Here is a 17,718-nt window from a genome sequence, read left to right as displayed (position 1 = left end):
TATATTTAAGAAAAGTACATGTGCAGCTGGGCATGTTGGCAGTAATTCCAGCATGATGGCAAATTCAAGGTCACCGTCAGCTACATAGTGAGAACCCGTCTGAGAGAGAGAGACAGAGGGAAAAGGGGGAGGAGAGAAAAAAGGAGGGAGGGGGGTTGGGAGGGAAGAAGGATGGAAGGAAAGAAAAAGGAGAGGAAAGGAAAAGCACAGGTGCAATCTGGTGTTGGGGATACAACAAGGTGGAATTACAGGAGAGCAGAATATGTGTGCTGTCTAAACTGAGCAACAACTAGTCATCTCCAGCAATAGTTGTTATGCATGAATGTAGGCACATTGTTTCAGGTCTTCTATTTTTTGCAGGACAAACAGCTGGAGGTTTTTTTTTTTTTTTTTCTTTTGCATTGTTGATGATTGAACTCAGGATCTCACACCTCATATTAGGCATGGACACTAATACAAAGCTACACTCCCGAGCCCCTATATCTGGATTTTTATGTGTAAAAATCTAATGTTTACATACTAGCTCAAAAATTTTTAATTACCAGGCAGCCAAATCAAGCATATCCACTGGCCAGATCTGTCCCATGAGCCACCATTGTGTGACATTTATTCTAGTTCCTATTCCTTTCTCCACAGACTACAGTATTTCTAAGGATTTTGAAAAGTCTGTCTCTTGCCCCAACTCTGGAAAGTCAGGTGCCCAATCCAGGTTGCTGCATGGCTGCCTGCCCTTCTCACCCATCTCTAATCTGCTACTTCAGAATGTCTTCTCCACCTAAGTAAGCATGCCGGGTACCCAGTTTCCCCAACTTCCAGGTACCTGGAAGAAGGCCAGGCGGGCCAGTAGGTCAGCCACATAGCCCCCCAGGGGCTTCAGTGATGGGTAGGACTTGGCTGCCCACATAACTGGCACTTTACCCACGAGCACACTATTGAAGACTTCCTCCAGCTCTGAGGACATCAGAACCTGCCCTTTGATGGCTCGGCCAAGATCAATGAGGCTTCTGCGAACCACTTTGGTAAGCCTGCAAGAACAAAGGAGCTGGTTTAGCCTGCCTTTCCAGTGTCCCCATTCTACCCAAGTACACTAACTCCAGGTGTCCTTTGATCTTTCATCCCTTTCAAAGATCAGGCAATGGATAAAAAAATTAATATTATGTCATCACCTAATGATTAATGTATATCTTTCCAGATCTTTCTCCATGTAAACACTCCTTCCTTTCCTTCCTTCCTTCTTTGAGACAGGGTATCACTTTGTAGCCCAGGCTGACATCAAACTAAAGTAACAGGTATTTACCACCATACCCGATCACAAATGTTTTTTCAATGGGCTCATTCTATATTATACCTGACTTAAGTTGTCCTTTTTAATGACTGCAAATTGTTTCATTTTATTTAATTATTCCCTTGTTGTTAAAACATTATTTCTACATTGTTGTCATTGTAAACAACATTGCTAGGAAAATCCCTCCATGTCAATTTTTGTGCAAATTTGTAAATATTTTTTATTCTTCTTTTTTTTCATAACTGAGAATGAGCTCAGGGCTTTGTGCTCACTAGGCAGATGCTCTACCACTTGAACCATTCTGCTATCCCTTTTTGCATTGGTTAGTTTTTCATTTATAAACATTTTTATGTTTAAAACATTTTATGTTTAAACATTTTTATGTATAATCTATTTTTATTAGCATATAATAGTTGTACAGGGGGTTTCATTGTTGCATTGGTTATTCTTGAGAGGGCCTCACTTTATGCCCCAGCCAGCCTGGACCATGATCCTCCTATTTGTGCTTTCCAGCATAGTTGGGATGACAGGCACATGCAACTATGCCCAGCCATTGGTTGAGATGGGGTCTCACAAACTTTTTGCCTGTACTGGCCTGGAACCCAAATCCTCCTGATCTTCACCTCTGAGTACCTAGGATTATAGGCTTGAGCCACCACACCCTGCTTGGAATTATTTTCTTAGGAAAAGAATTTCTGGTCCAGGCAGTGGTGCATGCCTGTAATTCCACCACTTCGGGGAGGGAGGTGCTAAGGTGAGAAGATCATAAGTTCAAGGCTAGCCTGGGCTGCAGGGCAAGACTGTCTCAAAAAATGAAAAGAATTCTGGGTCAAAGGACATATATAGTTTTAAGGCTTTTGATTCATATTTCCAAAGTTGTTCTTTTTATAGAATTGTGAGGAAAAAAAGAGAAAAGGCAACTGCCACCTGAAAGAGCTTCTCATCTTCAAAGATTTGTGGAATCTCAACTTAATGGATTGGGATTAATCAAGAAAATGATCAAATTCAGAAAAGGGAATTTCAGGTTTTGGTATCAGGTACACATGCTTGCTGAGGACTCAAGACAAAGTTATCACCTGAGGTACAACATCACACATTTCTATAACATCTAAAGCCCTACTTAAAATTGTTTTCTGTTCTTGCAACTAGGAACTCTGCTAGTTTTGAGGTTTTAATACCCAAGGAAGGAATATTTGCCCAAGAAAACACAATAATGGCTCCCTGAATTGGAAGCTAAACTGTCACCTAGCCATTTTGGACTTCCTGTACCACTGGATAGCCAGACAGAAACATGTTGTGGGGAGGGACAGTAGAGTATTTCTGAAGGTGGAGATTGCTGTTACTCTGCCCTCTTTTTTTTTTTTTTTGGCAGTACTGGGGTTTGAACTCAGGACCTCATGCTTGCTAGGCAGGTGGTCTACCATTTAAGCCACTCCACCACCCCCGCCTTCTTTTGTGATGAGATTGTCAACATAGGATCTCCCAAACTATTTGCCCTAGGCTGGCACTGAACTGCAATTCTCCTAATCTCTGCCTCCTATGTAGCTAGGATTACAGATATAAGCCACCAGTACATGACTGCCCTGCCCTCTTGTATTATAATGGCCAGTGGTAGAACCTAATGAAGGCCCCATAATCATCAAGAAAGAGCTCCCATGGCCTTAGGGGAGTATGGGTAGTAGCAGAGGAAGAAGCCATTGGATTTGGTGTCTGATTAGAGGAACAAGGATGACAGCCCATCATGCCAAGGCATCTGACTTGCAGCAGAGGTGGCCTCATCCTAGGCTCACACCCCATACCTTGTTTGATATCCTATATGACTCTTGACTCTAGAGTAACCCTGAGACTAGCAAAGCTGAGAAATCTCAGATGACATTTCTCCAGTTCTGTAGTCCTCCGGAGCCAAGACTGTCCCTAAAACTGAGCAATGACCCCTGAGGCAAAATGAAAGCCATAGCCACAGTATCTGTAGCAGAACTGGACTTGGAGGCAGAAGTAATGAGTTTTAGCCTATTTGGTTCTGCATCCAACCAGAACCAAATCTGGGCCTCAGTTTCCTCATCTGGCCTAATGGGCTTTGATAACTTTCTGTTTTGACAATTTTGAAATCCAATCATAGTGATTCCACTGGGCTCTATGCTGTACTAATTGGAAAAATGTCAGGGGGACTAGAAGGATAGAGACCCTTGGCCCCATGGCCAGTCAATAACACTATGGAAGAAACAATGGGATGAACTTTTCTCACTGCTTGCTGCATTTACCTTGATTTCATATATGGGCTCTGGAATCAAACAACCTGGGCTCATACTCAGTTCTGCCATTGAATAACAAGCTACTTAATCCTTTTCGATCTCAATCTTTTATTACAATGGCCAGTAGTAAAAGTTAGTAAAGATCCCTGTGGCCACCAAGGAAGGGCTTCAGTCACCTTGGGGGAGACTTGAGTAGTACAGGATGGAAGCCATTGGATCTGGTGTCTAATGAACAAACTAAGACTATAGCTCATCATGCCCAGATGAGTTTCCTCATCTATAAAATGGTGGTAAAGGGATTGATAACTGAATATTTCAAAAGATTACATGTAATTTGAGTGAGAACCATGCATAGTACTTGGAACCATATCCACCACTAAGGGGCTCAATAAAAGTAGCTCTCATGACTACTTTTACTATTAGCCTGTGCTTGGTATTGGTTTTAATTTGACTATTGATGTCACATGAATGAATGAGAGAGAATGAATAGAAGGAGTGATTTAACCCTGGGCCAACACTTGCCATGTATGGTTCTATTTATAGCTCTCCCTGTGGGTGAGGCAAACCACTTTGTATGCATAGCAGCCCCTTATCAAGTGTCCCTCTCAGCCACTGCCCACTTAGTCTCCACTCCTCCACTCCTCATGCTCCAACTCTCAGGATCCCAGCAAGAGCATCTGGCCCACCTGTTGAATCTGATGAGTTCCTGCCTTAGGACAGTATTCATTGATTCCTTATAGACCACAGGGTACAACTTCATGACCTTTTCCAAATCAAAATCATTGGGAAGCTTGGAGAGTATGTCCTGGGCCAGCTCCTCCACCACTTCCTTGAAATGAAGATAATAGAGATGTAAATGAGAAATAAGACCTGTACATGGGGGCTTTATCTGGGTAAACTTGAAACATTTGTCTTTTGTTGTTGTTTTTGTTAAGACAGGTTCTCACTGTGTAGTCCAAGCTGGCCTTGAACACATGATCCTGCTGCCTCTGTGGCCCAAGGGCTGGGATTACAGGCCTACACCACCAAGCCCATTAGCATCTGTCTTTTAACATATATTCAGTGGAATCTTTCTGAGAACTCTCCCACAGAAGCCAATTCTGCCTCTGCAGGGAAGGAAGGCACACTCATCACCTCACCATCTTTAGGTAGGACATCACCCCTTTGCAGAGAAAGTGAAAATGCTGAGCAATGACCACTCTGTTCTCACACCTGGGGCAAGAGCTGGAGGGCAGGTGGGACACTCCTGCTCAGCCAGGTAGCCTCAGGGCAGCACCAAACACTTCCGAAAACACTTACTGTCTTCAAGGTCAACCCTGGCTGAGAATCTCCTACAAGTCTCCATCCTTAGGACCAGCTCCTGGTGCAGATGGGATTCATTCTTAATGCCATGACTCTTGGGAAGGCAGTAGGTTATTCCCCAGCATTGAGCAAGAAAATCCCAGGGCACTGGGTTTAGCCAAGTAAGGAAGGGGATAGCCGCAGAGGATCAAAGAGTAGAGGCTGGAAATGGGACAGCCAGATAGTCCTCCCATCCTGTGGGACTGAGAGGGAAGAATATAGCTTCTTTCTGTCTTCCCACTACAGGAAAATTCCACACCTACAGCAAGACATGCCAACAAGGCTCGTTCACCTTCATACCAAGTGCCACTTATGGCACTATGAACCCAATCAGGAAATCCAGTAAACAAGATTCACAAGTGAGAGCAACTGAACATGAGACAGCATGGAGAATGGAGAAGGGAAGGGCAGAGTGGGAGAGAGAAGGTTGTGGAGTCAGGCAGGAGATGTCATTCTGTATCTGGCAGTGCCTTTGATTTTATGAAGGACTTGAAACTGGTCATCTCCTCTCTCAGGGTTCATTTACTTCTTACTTATAGACTGAACAGAGTAGACTGGGTCAGTGCTTCACAAAGTGTGCCCTGGGACCACAAGAAGTACCCAGCATGATTTTAGGTGTTTCTAGGACACAAAATAATGCTGAAAATAATGAGAAAATTGCTCTCTTTTTCAAGTTCTAATTGTCTTTTTTTCATTCCTGTGAAAAATAAAGTCTCAGATCTGTGCTAATTTAACAGTTCTTTAACATCTGCTGATCTTCCTCCTTTTCACAAGAAGTCTACTTGGCTTTGGCCAGCAACATCATCTGAGAAAAATTTAATCCCTCCCTTCCTCCCTCCTTCCCTCTCTTCCTTCTTTTCTCCCTTCCTTCCTTCCATGACTATCATAACTTTATGGAAATGATATTGGGTCTCCACTTACTGCTCTGATGCAGTTTATAAAATAAATGTTTTTAATCAAAATAGCTTTAAATATAATGTCAATGGAATATAGATAATGAGTGAATATGGCAAAAAAAATCATGAAGTTTATATAGGAATAATTGACATTTTAGAAATTCTGGTTCCCTTTCAGCTCTGTATTTAAGGACTTTCAGTAGTAAGGCCAGAGCACCCAGCCCCTCCCTTAGGAGTCTTATCAGCCCTCTACTTTTCTGCCTTCTTGGTCATCACCCACAATCTTGTGTGCCCACTAGATAGAAAACTGCCTGGGAAATTGAATTATGTATCCTTCCTCAAGCCTGGTTACCTGAGGGGACTTGCCACTCCCTCCTGACTGTCTAGGGAGAGTCAATAGCACCCCTTGAAAGAGTTGGTTGGTTTCCTGGTTGTCCTTGGTGATGTCAGCATTCTCATGGAGGCCAAATACTTCTGGGTGGGCTGTGATGGGGAGGGTCCTGAGATACTCAATGTAGGTCTGGAAAGGAAATCTTCAGTTGACATAAATGCAGGGTCTTTGAAGTCCCACAAATGACTCAGGGCATGGCTAAGCTCAACCCAAACAGGAATCACACTGGGTCAGTAGTATTGCCCATCTCACCACCCAGTCTTGGTGAACACATACCAAGCTCTTTTTCATAGATTTCTGGGGAATGAGTATGAAAGCAAATGGGCTGTCTTTTGTCCCACCCTGGCTTCCTCTCTGCTTCCCCCCAGGTATTCCGGGCTTTAGAGTTACACAGAAATGAGTTTGGATCCTAAGTTAATCATAAACTGTGTAACCTTGAACCAGTCATCTGAAACCCCAGTTTCCTTATCTGTAAATTGGAAAACAAATGAGGTTATAAAGGAATTAAGACTTTGGCACATTATAGGTAGTCAATAAATGTAATTTTCATCCTTCCTTCATATTTCTTGTTTTCATCTTTCCTGTCTTATCCCCCTAACTAGTTTTTCTTTCCCTCCCTTTTATCACCTTTGAACCTTTGTTAACAGTAACAATTACCAGTCTGGTAAGACCAAGACTTCATCTTAACTATCCTCTCTGCTCCACCCTGGTTCCACCAGATTGACCAGCATTCATTAAGCAGTAACAACATCTCCCTCAGAGGGTCTTTGAAATATCAGAAACAGCTTATGGATCTCAGAGAGGTAGGCCTTTCCTTGTCTACCCTGCATCCCCTCGCCATATGGAGACTACTGAGACCCTCTGGAGATAAAGGAAGGCCATCCTTACCTGGTAGGAGCCATGGGGAGGGATGTAGTAAGTCTCTCCAGGAGCAAGGAAGTAATGGTCCTGTTCAATTTCCTTACAGTAGAAAGTGGACAAAAGAGACAACAGGAGACGCCTGTCTTTGTCATCAGTCACTCTGCCTCCATAATTACATTCCCCTGGGGGACAACCAACAGGAAGAAGTTGAGCACAGGGAAAGGTCATCTTGAACTTGGTCATTAACCTGATACAGGGGTTTCTTCCAACCATGAAGACCTATGTGTGGTCCAACACAGGATTGCTGATGCATGTTCACCATGAGATAAGAAGACCTTTTGGGTATTATGGTTACCACAAAAATAATACATGTTCTCCGTATTGGAAATTATAAAAAGAGAGATTAAACTGAAAGAAAAACAGTTCAATCAGTAAGAATTTCACTAAAGATAACTATTAATTTTTAGGCATTTTTCCAGACATTTTTCCCTTAGATATGTATATACAAAAAACATGAAAAGCATTATTTTTTTCTTTCTCCTTTTATTTTATCATTTTTACATTTACTTACATGTGTATACATTGTTTGTGCTACCACCCAATAACATTACTGTATTTGTTTTTGGTCTATAATCCACATGTGAGAGAGAACATATGATTTTTGGCCTTCTTAACCTGGCTAACTTCTCTTAAAATGATGTTCTCAGCCAAGATGTCCCACCACTGACGAATGGATTAAGAAAATGTGGTATCTATACACAATGGAATTTTATGCAACCATGAAGAAGAACGAAATGTTATCATTCACTGGTAAATGGATGGAATTGGAGAACATCATTCTGAGTGAGGTTAGCCTGGCTCAAAAAACCAAAAATCGTATGTTCTCCCTCATATGTGGACATTAGATCAAGGGCAAACACAACAAGGGGATTGGACTATGAGCACATGATAAAAGCGAGAGCACACAAGGGAGGGATGAGGATAGGTAAGACACCTAAAAAACTAGCTAGCATTTGTTGCCCTTAACACAGAGAAACTAAAGCAGATGCCTTAAAGCAACTGAGGCCAATAGGAAAAGGGGAACAGGTACTAGAGAAAAGGTTAGATCAAAAAGAATTAACCTAGAAGGTAACACCCACGCACAGGAAATCAATGTGAGTCAATGCCCTGTATAGCTATCCTTATCTCAACCAGCAAAAACTCTTGTTCCTTCCTATTATTGCTTATACTCTCTCTACAACAAAATTAGAAATAAGGGCAAAATAGTTTCTGCTGGGTATTGGGGGGGAGAGGGAGGGGGCGGAGTGGGTGGTAAGGGAGGGGGTGGGGGCAGTGGGGAGAAATGAACCAATCCTTGTATGCACATATGAATAATAAAAGAAAAATGGAAAAAAAAATGATGTTCTCTAGTTCCATACATTTACTCGCAAATGATAAAATTTCATTCTTCTTCGTGGCTGAGTAGAATTCCATTATGTATAAATACCACATTTTCGTGATCCATTCATCAGTTGTAGGGCATCTTGGCTGTTTCCATAGCTTGGCTACTGTAAATAATGTTACAATAAACATGGGTGTGTGGGTGTTTTTGTGATAACTTGAGTTGAATTCCTTCAGGTATATCCCTAGGAGTGGTATTGCTGGATCATATGGCAGATCTATGTTTAGTTTTTTAAGAAGTCTCCATATTGTTTTCCACAGTGGTTGTAAACTGCTAGTTTACATTTCCACCAGCAGTGTATGAGGATTCCATAAAGCATTTTTTAATTGTGGCTTAGGGCAAGGTCTTTGGAATGAGACAGTGCTGAATTCTATTCCAGTGCTGCAACTTGGTCAAAAAGTAAAGATAATTGCAGTACCCAGTTTACAAGGTTGTGGTTAAAACTAATATGTTTGTAAAGCATTCCGCATGATGTTTTGCCTATAGAAAGCATTTGATTAATTATAGCTATTATATATTTTTTAAAATGAGATTATCTTATACATACTACTACTTTGTAATGCCACTTTGCCACCCCACCCCACTCCCTCAATATTAACATCATTCTGAGATCTGGATCTCTCTCTCACTCTCCCTCCCTCTTTCTCTCTCTCCCTGTCTCTCTCTCTTTGAGACAGGGTCTTACTAGGCAGTCCAGTCTGGCCTTGAACTTATGATCTTCCTGCCTCAGCCCTCTGAATGCTGAGATTACAGGTGTACACTACCACACCTGAGATCTGGACTTATAGACTCAGATTTCTTTAGAGGGGCTATCAAATCCTGCTTACCAACCCAGGATACATTTTTTAGCTGGTCCAAATTGCAGTGTATGGGTGCCACCTGGTATTTGGAAGTTGGGGTTAACACACTGGTTCTGCAAAGAGGAGTCATACATGTATGTGTGTATATATGTACGTACACAAGAGCACCATGAAGGGTGGGCTCATTCCCAAGTTAAACTATTTTAGGAAAAGGCAGGTCTACAGACAGGAAAGGAAGCAAGAATCAAGTTGGGGAGCAAGAGGTCTCAGCTTCTTTTGCTCCTGAGTTGGAGGGCTCTCAATGTCTAGGAGGGAATCCTGAATGGCTAGTTAAGGGAGAAGTAAGGGCTAGAGGAAGCTAATACCAAGTAATAGTAAGAAACTAGAAATAGTTTCACCCTGAGCTAGCTCATCTAGATTTCTGCAGCTCTCTTTGTTGATATCTTCAGGCTTTTAGGGAAGTTCAGCTTGAACATTGCAGCTTGTTTCAGTTGTAAGAAAGTTTATGGTAGCATTTGAGCTACAGTGTTAGAAAGAATGAGCCAGGCACCGGTGGCTCACACCTGTAATTCTAAACTACTCAGGAGGCAGAGATCAGGAGGATAACGGTTCGAAGCCAGCCAGGGAAAATAGTTCGTGAGACCCTATCTTGAAAAAAATCTATCACAAAAAAGGACTGGTGGAGTGGCTCAAGATGTAGGCTCTGAGTTGAGTTCAAACCCCAGTAGCAAAAGAAAGAAAGAATGGTTTCCCCTACCCTGCCCTGAAGTCAGTGTGGCAGTGCTGGAGGGCATAAGGCCTCACCACTTCTTCCTCATCAGCAAACTTTCCTACAGGGGATACCCTTGTAGACTCTGGGTCTAATGATTATGAAGGAAAGTTCATTTCTATGTAGCTGCATACATGTCTGCTTTTTGTAGCAAGAGCACAAGGTCCTGAGGGTGGGGGACAGTCAGGATGTGCCTTAGCTCTGTTCTAAATTCTCCACTGTCCCTGCTAAAGGGCTGGGTACTTGAAAAATCATGGATAACTTTGACCCATCTAACTTCATAACCTCTGTAAATGAGATCTTTTTCTTTGGTGGACAATTCTAATAATCATCCATATCTGGTTATTCTTTCCTTCCAGGCCCATAGGGGGGTTATTCTCCTCTGGGTCCCTTAGAGTTGGGTCGGATCAAGTGACAAGTTCTTGCATATTGAATTGCTATTGTGAACCTTTTAGTACTATCTCTGTTGCAGTGACCACATAAGTTTATATTGGAATGGTGGCAACAAAAGTTGGTGGAGCCTTTACTAACTGTGCACCAATAGATACTTATAATGAGCAGAGACCCCTGTCAATTGGATGTGCAGCATGGACAAATAATGAACCTTTCATATCTTTCAACCTTGAGGTTTGTGGAGCATTGCCTTCACCTAATTAGCCTATCCTGACTGGCACAGTTGGAAAAGTACTATCCTCAAGCTGGTTGGTATGGATGAAGCAGGTTGGTTAATGACCTGTAGGCAATCTTCTACTAAGACCACATTCCAGGACAATTCTGCATTCATTCTGTCATCTAAAGAAGAACCCTGGGATAGACTTCTGCATGGATAGGCCTCTGCACAGAATGATGGGAACATGGTCCACTTCGAAGAATTCTTTCACCAAAGTAAGATCCACTGAACAGTGTGTGTCACTTGGGATTTTGTTTTAAAAACATTGTACTGAGTTAAGGTCAGTGTGGCCTTCCACAACTGAACTTAACTACTCTAATACAGGCTTCTCAACCTTGGGACTGTTAATGTGTTGTACTGGATAGTCCTGTGTTGTAGAATGTTTAGCAGTGTCCTTAGCCTTTCTCTACACATTAGATGCTAAGAGCACTCCCTTTTTTTTTGTGAAGACCTAATACATCTCCAGACACTGCCAAATATCCCATGGGGTCACAACTATCTAGAGTTCAGAACTGCTCTAAAGCTTCAGTCTCTTCAGCTGTAAAATGGGATGACTACCGTGGAGTTCCTAAGATTGCTGTGAAGACGCAGTGCATCCATCATGTGCATGAGGTACATGTTACTACTTGGAGAAGGACCAGACAAACTGCTTAATGTATGGACCTGAAGAGGGAATTTATGTGTGATCTTGAAGATGTCTCATTCTCTTGAGCTGCTTTTTCACCTTTGACTATTGTATTTCATTCATTGAACACATTTCTATTCTACCTCCAATCTCTGGGATTACATTGTGTGTTCCTTTAGAGTAGTAGCAACCAAGTTTTATACATCTGAATTCTTCCATCTTATGTACTAGAATATATACTGGATGACTAGTAAATAATTTCTGATGAGTTGCTTTAATATAAAACAGCTAATACCACTCCTATCTCAGGATTCCTCTACTGGGAATGCTCTCCTTCTCCCCACCCTCACCCACTTCCCATTCCCCTTTCTTTTTCCATATATACAACTCCTACTTATCCTTTGAAACTAATCTCTTAAAACATTAGAAAGTTTTCCATGATCATTTTCCCACTACCCTGAGATTTAATCATTGTGCTGCCTTCCTACTTTACAAATCTTTATCTTACTATATTTATCACTGTATTATCATTTATCAGCTACTTTTTTTTGCTTTTGTAGATTGTGAACCACTTGATCATAGGCAAGATGTCTTAACTTTTCTTGTTTTTATATTTTACAATATCCATAATAATGACCAGCATTAGTAAGAGTTCAATGTTTGTTGAATGAACGAATGAGGGCATGAGTAAATAAGCAAACAGAGACAGAAGTAAAACAGGAAAGTGCAAAATATTACTTCCATAAATACCTGTGAGGTAAGTTAAAGCATCAAATGGCACCTCCTTGTACTCATTGAGAAACATCTGGATCTGCCGCACACTAATCCTTAGATCAGATTCATTAAATTCATAAGGTATATTCCAACCTGCAAGAAGCAGACAAGATAGAGGCTTTGGTGCTGAAAGTTTTTAATTTCCATTCAAGAGACTGAGCTGGTGGGATTAGGCACCATAATCGATCAAGAGCCTCTTTCAGCCCTCTGAATATTCAGCACTGGGCCAACTATTAGCCTTGACATTTATTGCCAGTGTGGGAGCCATTCAGCCTGAGAAAACATCCATTCTAAAATCAATTTCCTTATGGGTCTTTCCATTTGTTAAGGAAGATGTTAACATCCTGGGATTTAAGGAATGAGAATTATTCAGCCTGGCTGGAAGACTGTGGTAATGCACAGAGTTCCAAAAATAACACAGAAGGCATAGCTGAGTACAACAGCAATGACTGAGCAATGGAGTGAACTGAAACTGGCTTTGAGAATGCCCCTCCTTGCAATCATGGAAGAACTGGATGGCCAGCTTTAAAGAAACTGACACTTGCTGGGCACAGTAGCTTGAGCCTGTAATTCTAGCTACTTGGGAAACAGAGACCAGGAGTCTCAAGGTTCAAGGCCAGCTGGTGGGAAAAGATCGTGAGACCCCATTTCAATCAATGGCTGGATGAGATGGCATGCACCTGTCATCCCAGCTATGCAGGAAAGCATAAATAGGAAGATCGTGGTCCAGGCCTTCCGGGGCATAAAGCAAGACCCTACCTCACAAATAAGCAATGCACAAAAGGCTGGTCTGAAGAAGTAACTCAAGTGGTAGAGCACCTGCCCAGCAAGTGCAAGGCCCTGAGTTCAAACCCCAGTACCAAAAACAAAACAAAACAATCCTGCCACTTGCATTTCCAAGGGTTAGTGGTAAATACTGACTGGGCCTCAACTACATAAATGTATGCATTAGGTCTGGTGTAAGACAGAAGGCTGTGGTGAACCCTGCACATAACAGAGAAGTTTAATTTCCTCCTAAACATTCACATTCAAATTTTAAGTATAACAAACTAACAAAGTTCATGTACTGGAAAACGAAGCACAACAGGGCAGTTGTTTCTGAGCAACACTGTGCTGCATGGGTTTCGGGAGGTCTGGTGGACCTCCTCCATCACAGGAGCATGGTGGGAGAATGTGATGCATGAAATGCAGATGCAAAGGGATTGTCCTCTCTCCATCTGCAGTGGAAGGGTCACATGGCCTGTGGAGCCAATAAGGGCTGCCTAGAGTGTAGAGGTAGTAGGAAATGAAGGTGGGTACTCTAAAAGAATGTCTCCTTATCTAACCCAAAAGAAGTACTAAGCATACCCTGCAGTAGGTTTTTCACAGTTGTTGGATAGAATCAAAGTTTGCTGATAGGTAAAAGAAAGGTAGTCCAACCTGAACACCATGATCATAGGGGATTTGTATTTAGCAGTTTGATAATCTATCCTGACAAGATTATTTAGATACTCATAAGTTAGATTACATTAATAAATTTTGTTGAGAGGCACAAATGTCCTAAATGTATTTCTGCCTTTTACTGTTATGCACATGTAAAGAGTGTTACCTAAAATGTTACAAGTCACTTGGTGACAACTCCTTGAAGAATGGTCATTGTGCCTAAGATAAACAAATACATGCCAATAGAAGAGCTTCCAGTCCTTTCGTTATCACATTACTCCAGTAGGTAGTGGGCCTTTGATTTTAGAGAATCACCTCTTTCCCTGACATTGACATTAACCTAGTCGTAGCGTCCCCAGACTTAGCACAAAAAAATACAGGAAACTAAATGAAATCTTAACTTTAGATAAGTAGCATCACATTTAGTATAAGTTATGTCCCAGATTGTGCATGGAACATAAACATTTTACTGGATGTTCCATATTAGTGTACACCATCTGAATACGCACCTGTAAACACACCTGCATCGCTCTGTGATCTTTCCCCCCAGGCAACCTAGATATACTGTCATGGCTCACCTAGGGGTCCAAAGTTCCTCCTCTCTTGAACAATGGCATGGAAGAAGCAAAGGCCAAACAACAGCTTTTGCCACATCACTGGTTTTGCACAGCTTTGGAAGAACAATGAGTCTGAGATGGGGTCATTGAGGTAGGAGCGCAAAAGGTTGGCCCGGAGCCCTTTAGGGGGCTCATTGGTCATTTTGATCCCATTCTGGAGAATGCTGACTGGAAACTTCTCTGATGGATAGCTGGTTAGCCAGAGTCTAGAAGAACAATGAACCCAACTGTTTAGAGCAATGCAATAAGTTATATTGAAAAACAATAACAAAAATAAGTTACCATTTACTAAGCATGACTAGTATTAACTCATTTTACATAGTTAATATATGTTCTTTTGTTTCCTTTAAGTCTCACTGCCCCCTGTGAGGATGGATTTACAATTCCCCTTTACAGGTGAGGAAGTATGAGGCATGGTGGATTTTCAAGGAGGCACCACTTAGAAGTAGCTGAACCCAGAGGTGAACTTGGGGCTCTGATTCCAAAGTCACTGCTCTTGCCAGGCACCAGTGGCTCACACCTGTAATCCTAGCAACTCAGGAGACAGAGATCCGGAGGATCATGGTTCAAAGCCAGCCTTGGCAAATAGTTCATGAGAACCTATCTTGAAAAAACCCATCACAAAAAAAGGACTGGTGGAGTGGCTCAAGGTGTAGGTCCTGAGTTCAAACCCCAGTATCACCAAAAAAAAAAAAAAAAGTCACTGCTTAATTTAAGCTTCTCATTTGGCCCTGCAGGACTTTCTGAGCATCTAATGTGTGAAGTACTATACCAAGCACCTCAGGAGTGACTGAAGTGAGCAAGTATAATTTCAAGCCTCCAAATAGTCATGGCCTTCTTGCTTGGAGAAGAAATAGGTGCCAGACAAGGGACAAAAACAATGCAAAAACAATGCTAGAGTCCAAGGCATTACAAACTCAGGACCCCAGGGAGGGTAGAAATAGTGAGTGATGTGGGCGCAGTCCATGGGAAGAACAGCTTTAAATGGTTTGGAAGGAACAAGGCAAACATCAGAGAGTGAAAGTGGCAAATTATGGCTAAAGAGCTAAATCCAATCCATCTGTTTTTGTAAAGTTTCATTGGAACATGGCTATGCTCCTTCATTTATGTCTGGCCTATGACTGCTTTCACCATACAACTTCAGAGTTGAATATTTGCAACAGAGACAATATGGCTACAAAGCCTAAATTAGCTGGAGAAAAAGTGAGTTTATGCCTATTAAGTAGAATATGGTATTTAAAATGGACCTTGAGTGGGGCACAATTGTAATCCCAGCTACTCAGGAGGCTGAGGCAGGAGGATTGCAAGTTCAAGGTGTGCCTGGGCAACTTAGAGAGACCCTGTCTCAAAAATTTTTTTTTTTTGCAGTACTGGGGCTTTAACTCAAGGTCTACACCTTGAGCCACTCTGCCAGCCCTTTTTTGTGAAGGAATTTTCAAGATAGGGTCTCACGAACTACTTTGGTTGGTTTCAAACCACGATCCTCCTGATCTCTGCCTCCTGAGTAGCAAGGATTACAGACATGAGCCACTGGCACCTAGATTTCAAAATAAACTTTTTTTAAAAGGGATGAAGATATAGTTCAGAGGTCTACAACTTGCCTAGCATGCACAAAGCCCTGGGCTCAATATCTACTACCACAGAATAAATAAAATAAAATGGGCCTTGAGAATATGGAGAATATCTCTATATCTATCTGTCTATCCATCCATCCATCCACACACATATACAACATTTTGAAAGAAATAAAATTTTGCCAGGCATAGTAGCTCATGCCTATAATCCCAGTTAGTTGGGAGGCAGAGATCAGGAAGATCAAGGTCCAGGTCACTCTGAGGAAAAACATGAGATCCTATGAGAAAGACAACTAAATTAGAAAGGGCTGGGGGCATGGCTCAAGTGGTAAAGTGCCTGCCTAGCAAACACAGGGTCCCAAGTTCAACTCCAGTACCACCAAAAAAAATAAAATTTATAATTTTATACCCATAGGTTAACATTTTGCTTTTTTTTTTTTTTTGGCAGCACTGGGGTTTAGAACTTAGGGCTTCACACTTGTGAGGCAGGCACTCTACCACTTGAGCCACTCCACTAGCTAGGTTAATATTTTGGCATATTGCATCTAAGCTTTTATCAATTTGTTTTTCCTACCTGAGCTCAAGTTACATACACACTCTGGCATCCTAGTTTTTGTTTGTTTGTTTGCTAGACATTAGACAGATTTCCAATAGGACACAGGCTGAGCAAGCCCAGGGAAGAGGGGCATCTGGCTATGGTCAGGCACAGGGCTGGACCTGGGATAGAGGTCATAAACTGGTGGCCTAAAGCCTGACTGTAGCCTAAAGAAGGGAAATGTGTGTCTCACACCATCTATAGTCACACAATACTGTAGCATACTTTTGAAAGAGTTGTGAACTTTCCAAAATCTTGGGTTTTCTTTAAAAATTCTAGATTCTCACTTTCTCTTTAAAGTCAACAGAAAATCTGATCACAAGCATGCATTCCTGCATGACAACAGCGACTAGTGCTAAGCAATAACTGCCCTCCAAGTTCAATATAGTCCCCACCATTCTCTATTGTGTTTCACACTGAGACCAACTGCCCAGAGGATTGCTGTTGTACTATGGAAAGGGGGAACTATTTCTTGCTCTCAGCCCTCTTTGCTCATTTATCTCAGGTGCCCAGCCCCTTACGCACTTAAGCTCATGACTTTTAGGTCATCGTTGTATGGTACTAGCCCATAAATGTCAACAGGAATAATTTTTGCTGCATTAAGTGTCATCTGTGGTCAGTGAAACCACTCGTCATGCCAAACCAATCAACATTCTCAAAACTTCTGTTAGTATTATTAATGGATTGCACTTAAATTCTCTCGTTTGGAAATCTTCCATGAATACAAATTAACTGTGAGCTTAATCTGAGTTTGTAAATAAGCACCAAACACTTTCTTATTTTCAAGCAGACATACCAAAATGAAAGTAAGCAAGCTTTGTTGCCTAGAGCAGTGGCCAGCAAACTCTTCCCATAAGGACATAATAGCAAATCTTTTAGACTCTGTGGGCCTAACTACTGGAACCACAAAAGCAAGTGGCCATGGACAGACAATATATGAAAGCTTTGGGTGTTTTCCAATATAGCTATTTATGGACACTGAAACTTGAATTTCGTATCATTTTCATTTGTCATGAAATATCATTCTTTAGGTGTTTTTGGCTATTTAAAAATAGATTTCAAGTTATATCAAAAACAGATAGCAGACGATCTTATTCTCTGGCCTAAAATAAGAGAATCCCTAACATCTGGGCTGAAAAGGACTTTAGAGTTCTTTCATAGAATTCCTACTTCTATGAATGTAGTAACTGAAGTTCAACCTTGCTGGGCTTTAAAGTTCACAAAATACAAATAGCTATTTCTAACGCTGATGAAAATTGCATGTAATCCAAGGAATACAGGCTAGAGGAATAATAAATGGTGCCTGGACTACAAGTGGTATTTTTAAAAAGACAAATAATTATTAAAAATCAGTCTTATTGACAGATGCCAATGGCTCACCCTGTAATCCTATTGCAGTTTGGAG

The 17,718-nt window shown here is 41.6% G+C and overlaps 1 protein-coding gene and 1 long non-coding RNA gene across 3 annotated transcripts in view; one reads left to right on the top strand and one right to left on the bottom strand.

Annotated features, from left to right (window-relative positions):
- The window catches only part of Dnah3 (dynein axonemal heavy chain 3), a 201,749-nt gene that overhangs the window by 2,024 nt on the left and 182,007 nt on the right, over positions 1-17,718 (bottom strand). For both annotated transcript variants that reach the window (XM_074059600.1, XM_074059601.1), the window contains exons 54-59: positions 14,106-14,350; positions 12,082-12,198; positions 7,054-7,208; positions 6,127-6,294; positions 4,224-4,366; positions 821-1,025 (exon numbers count right to left, since the gene is read on the bottom strand). In XM_074059600.1, the coding sequence (XP_073915701.1) occupies positions 821-1,025; positions 4,224-4,366; positions 6,127-6,294; positions 7,054-7,208; positions 12,082-12,198; positions 14,106-14,350 (1,033 nt within the window). The remainder of the gene's footprint in view (positions 1-820; positions 1,026-4,223; positions 4,367-6,126; positions 6,295-7,053; positions 7,209-12,081; positions 12,199-14,105; positions 14,351-17,718) is intronic.
- LOC141418569 (uncharacterized) lies at positions 167-8,295 on the top strand. The gene is made up of 3 exons (XR_012443197.1): positions 167-2,366; positions 4,477-4,685; positions 7,133-8,295. It is a non-coding gene; the product is annotated as an uncharacterized lncRNA (long non-coding RNA).

The sequence above is a fragment of the Castor canadensis genome, chromosome 17 (genome assembly GCF_047511655.1).
Source record: "Castor canadensis chromosome 17, mCasCan1.hap1v2, whole genome shotgun sequence".
In the NCBI taxonomy this organism is placed as follows: Eukaryota; Metazoa; Chordata; class Mammalia; order Rodentia; family Castoridae; genus Castor; species Castor canadensis.
The sequence above is the reverse complement of the archived record's forward strand: the minus strand, read 5'-3'. Positions and strand labels throughout refer to the sequence as shown.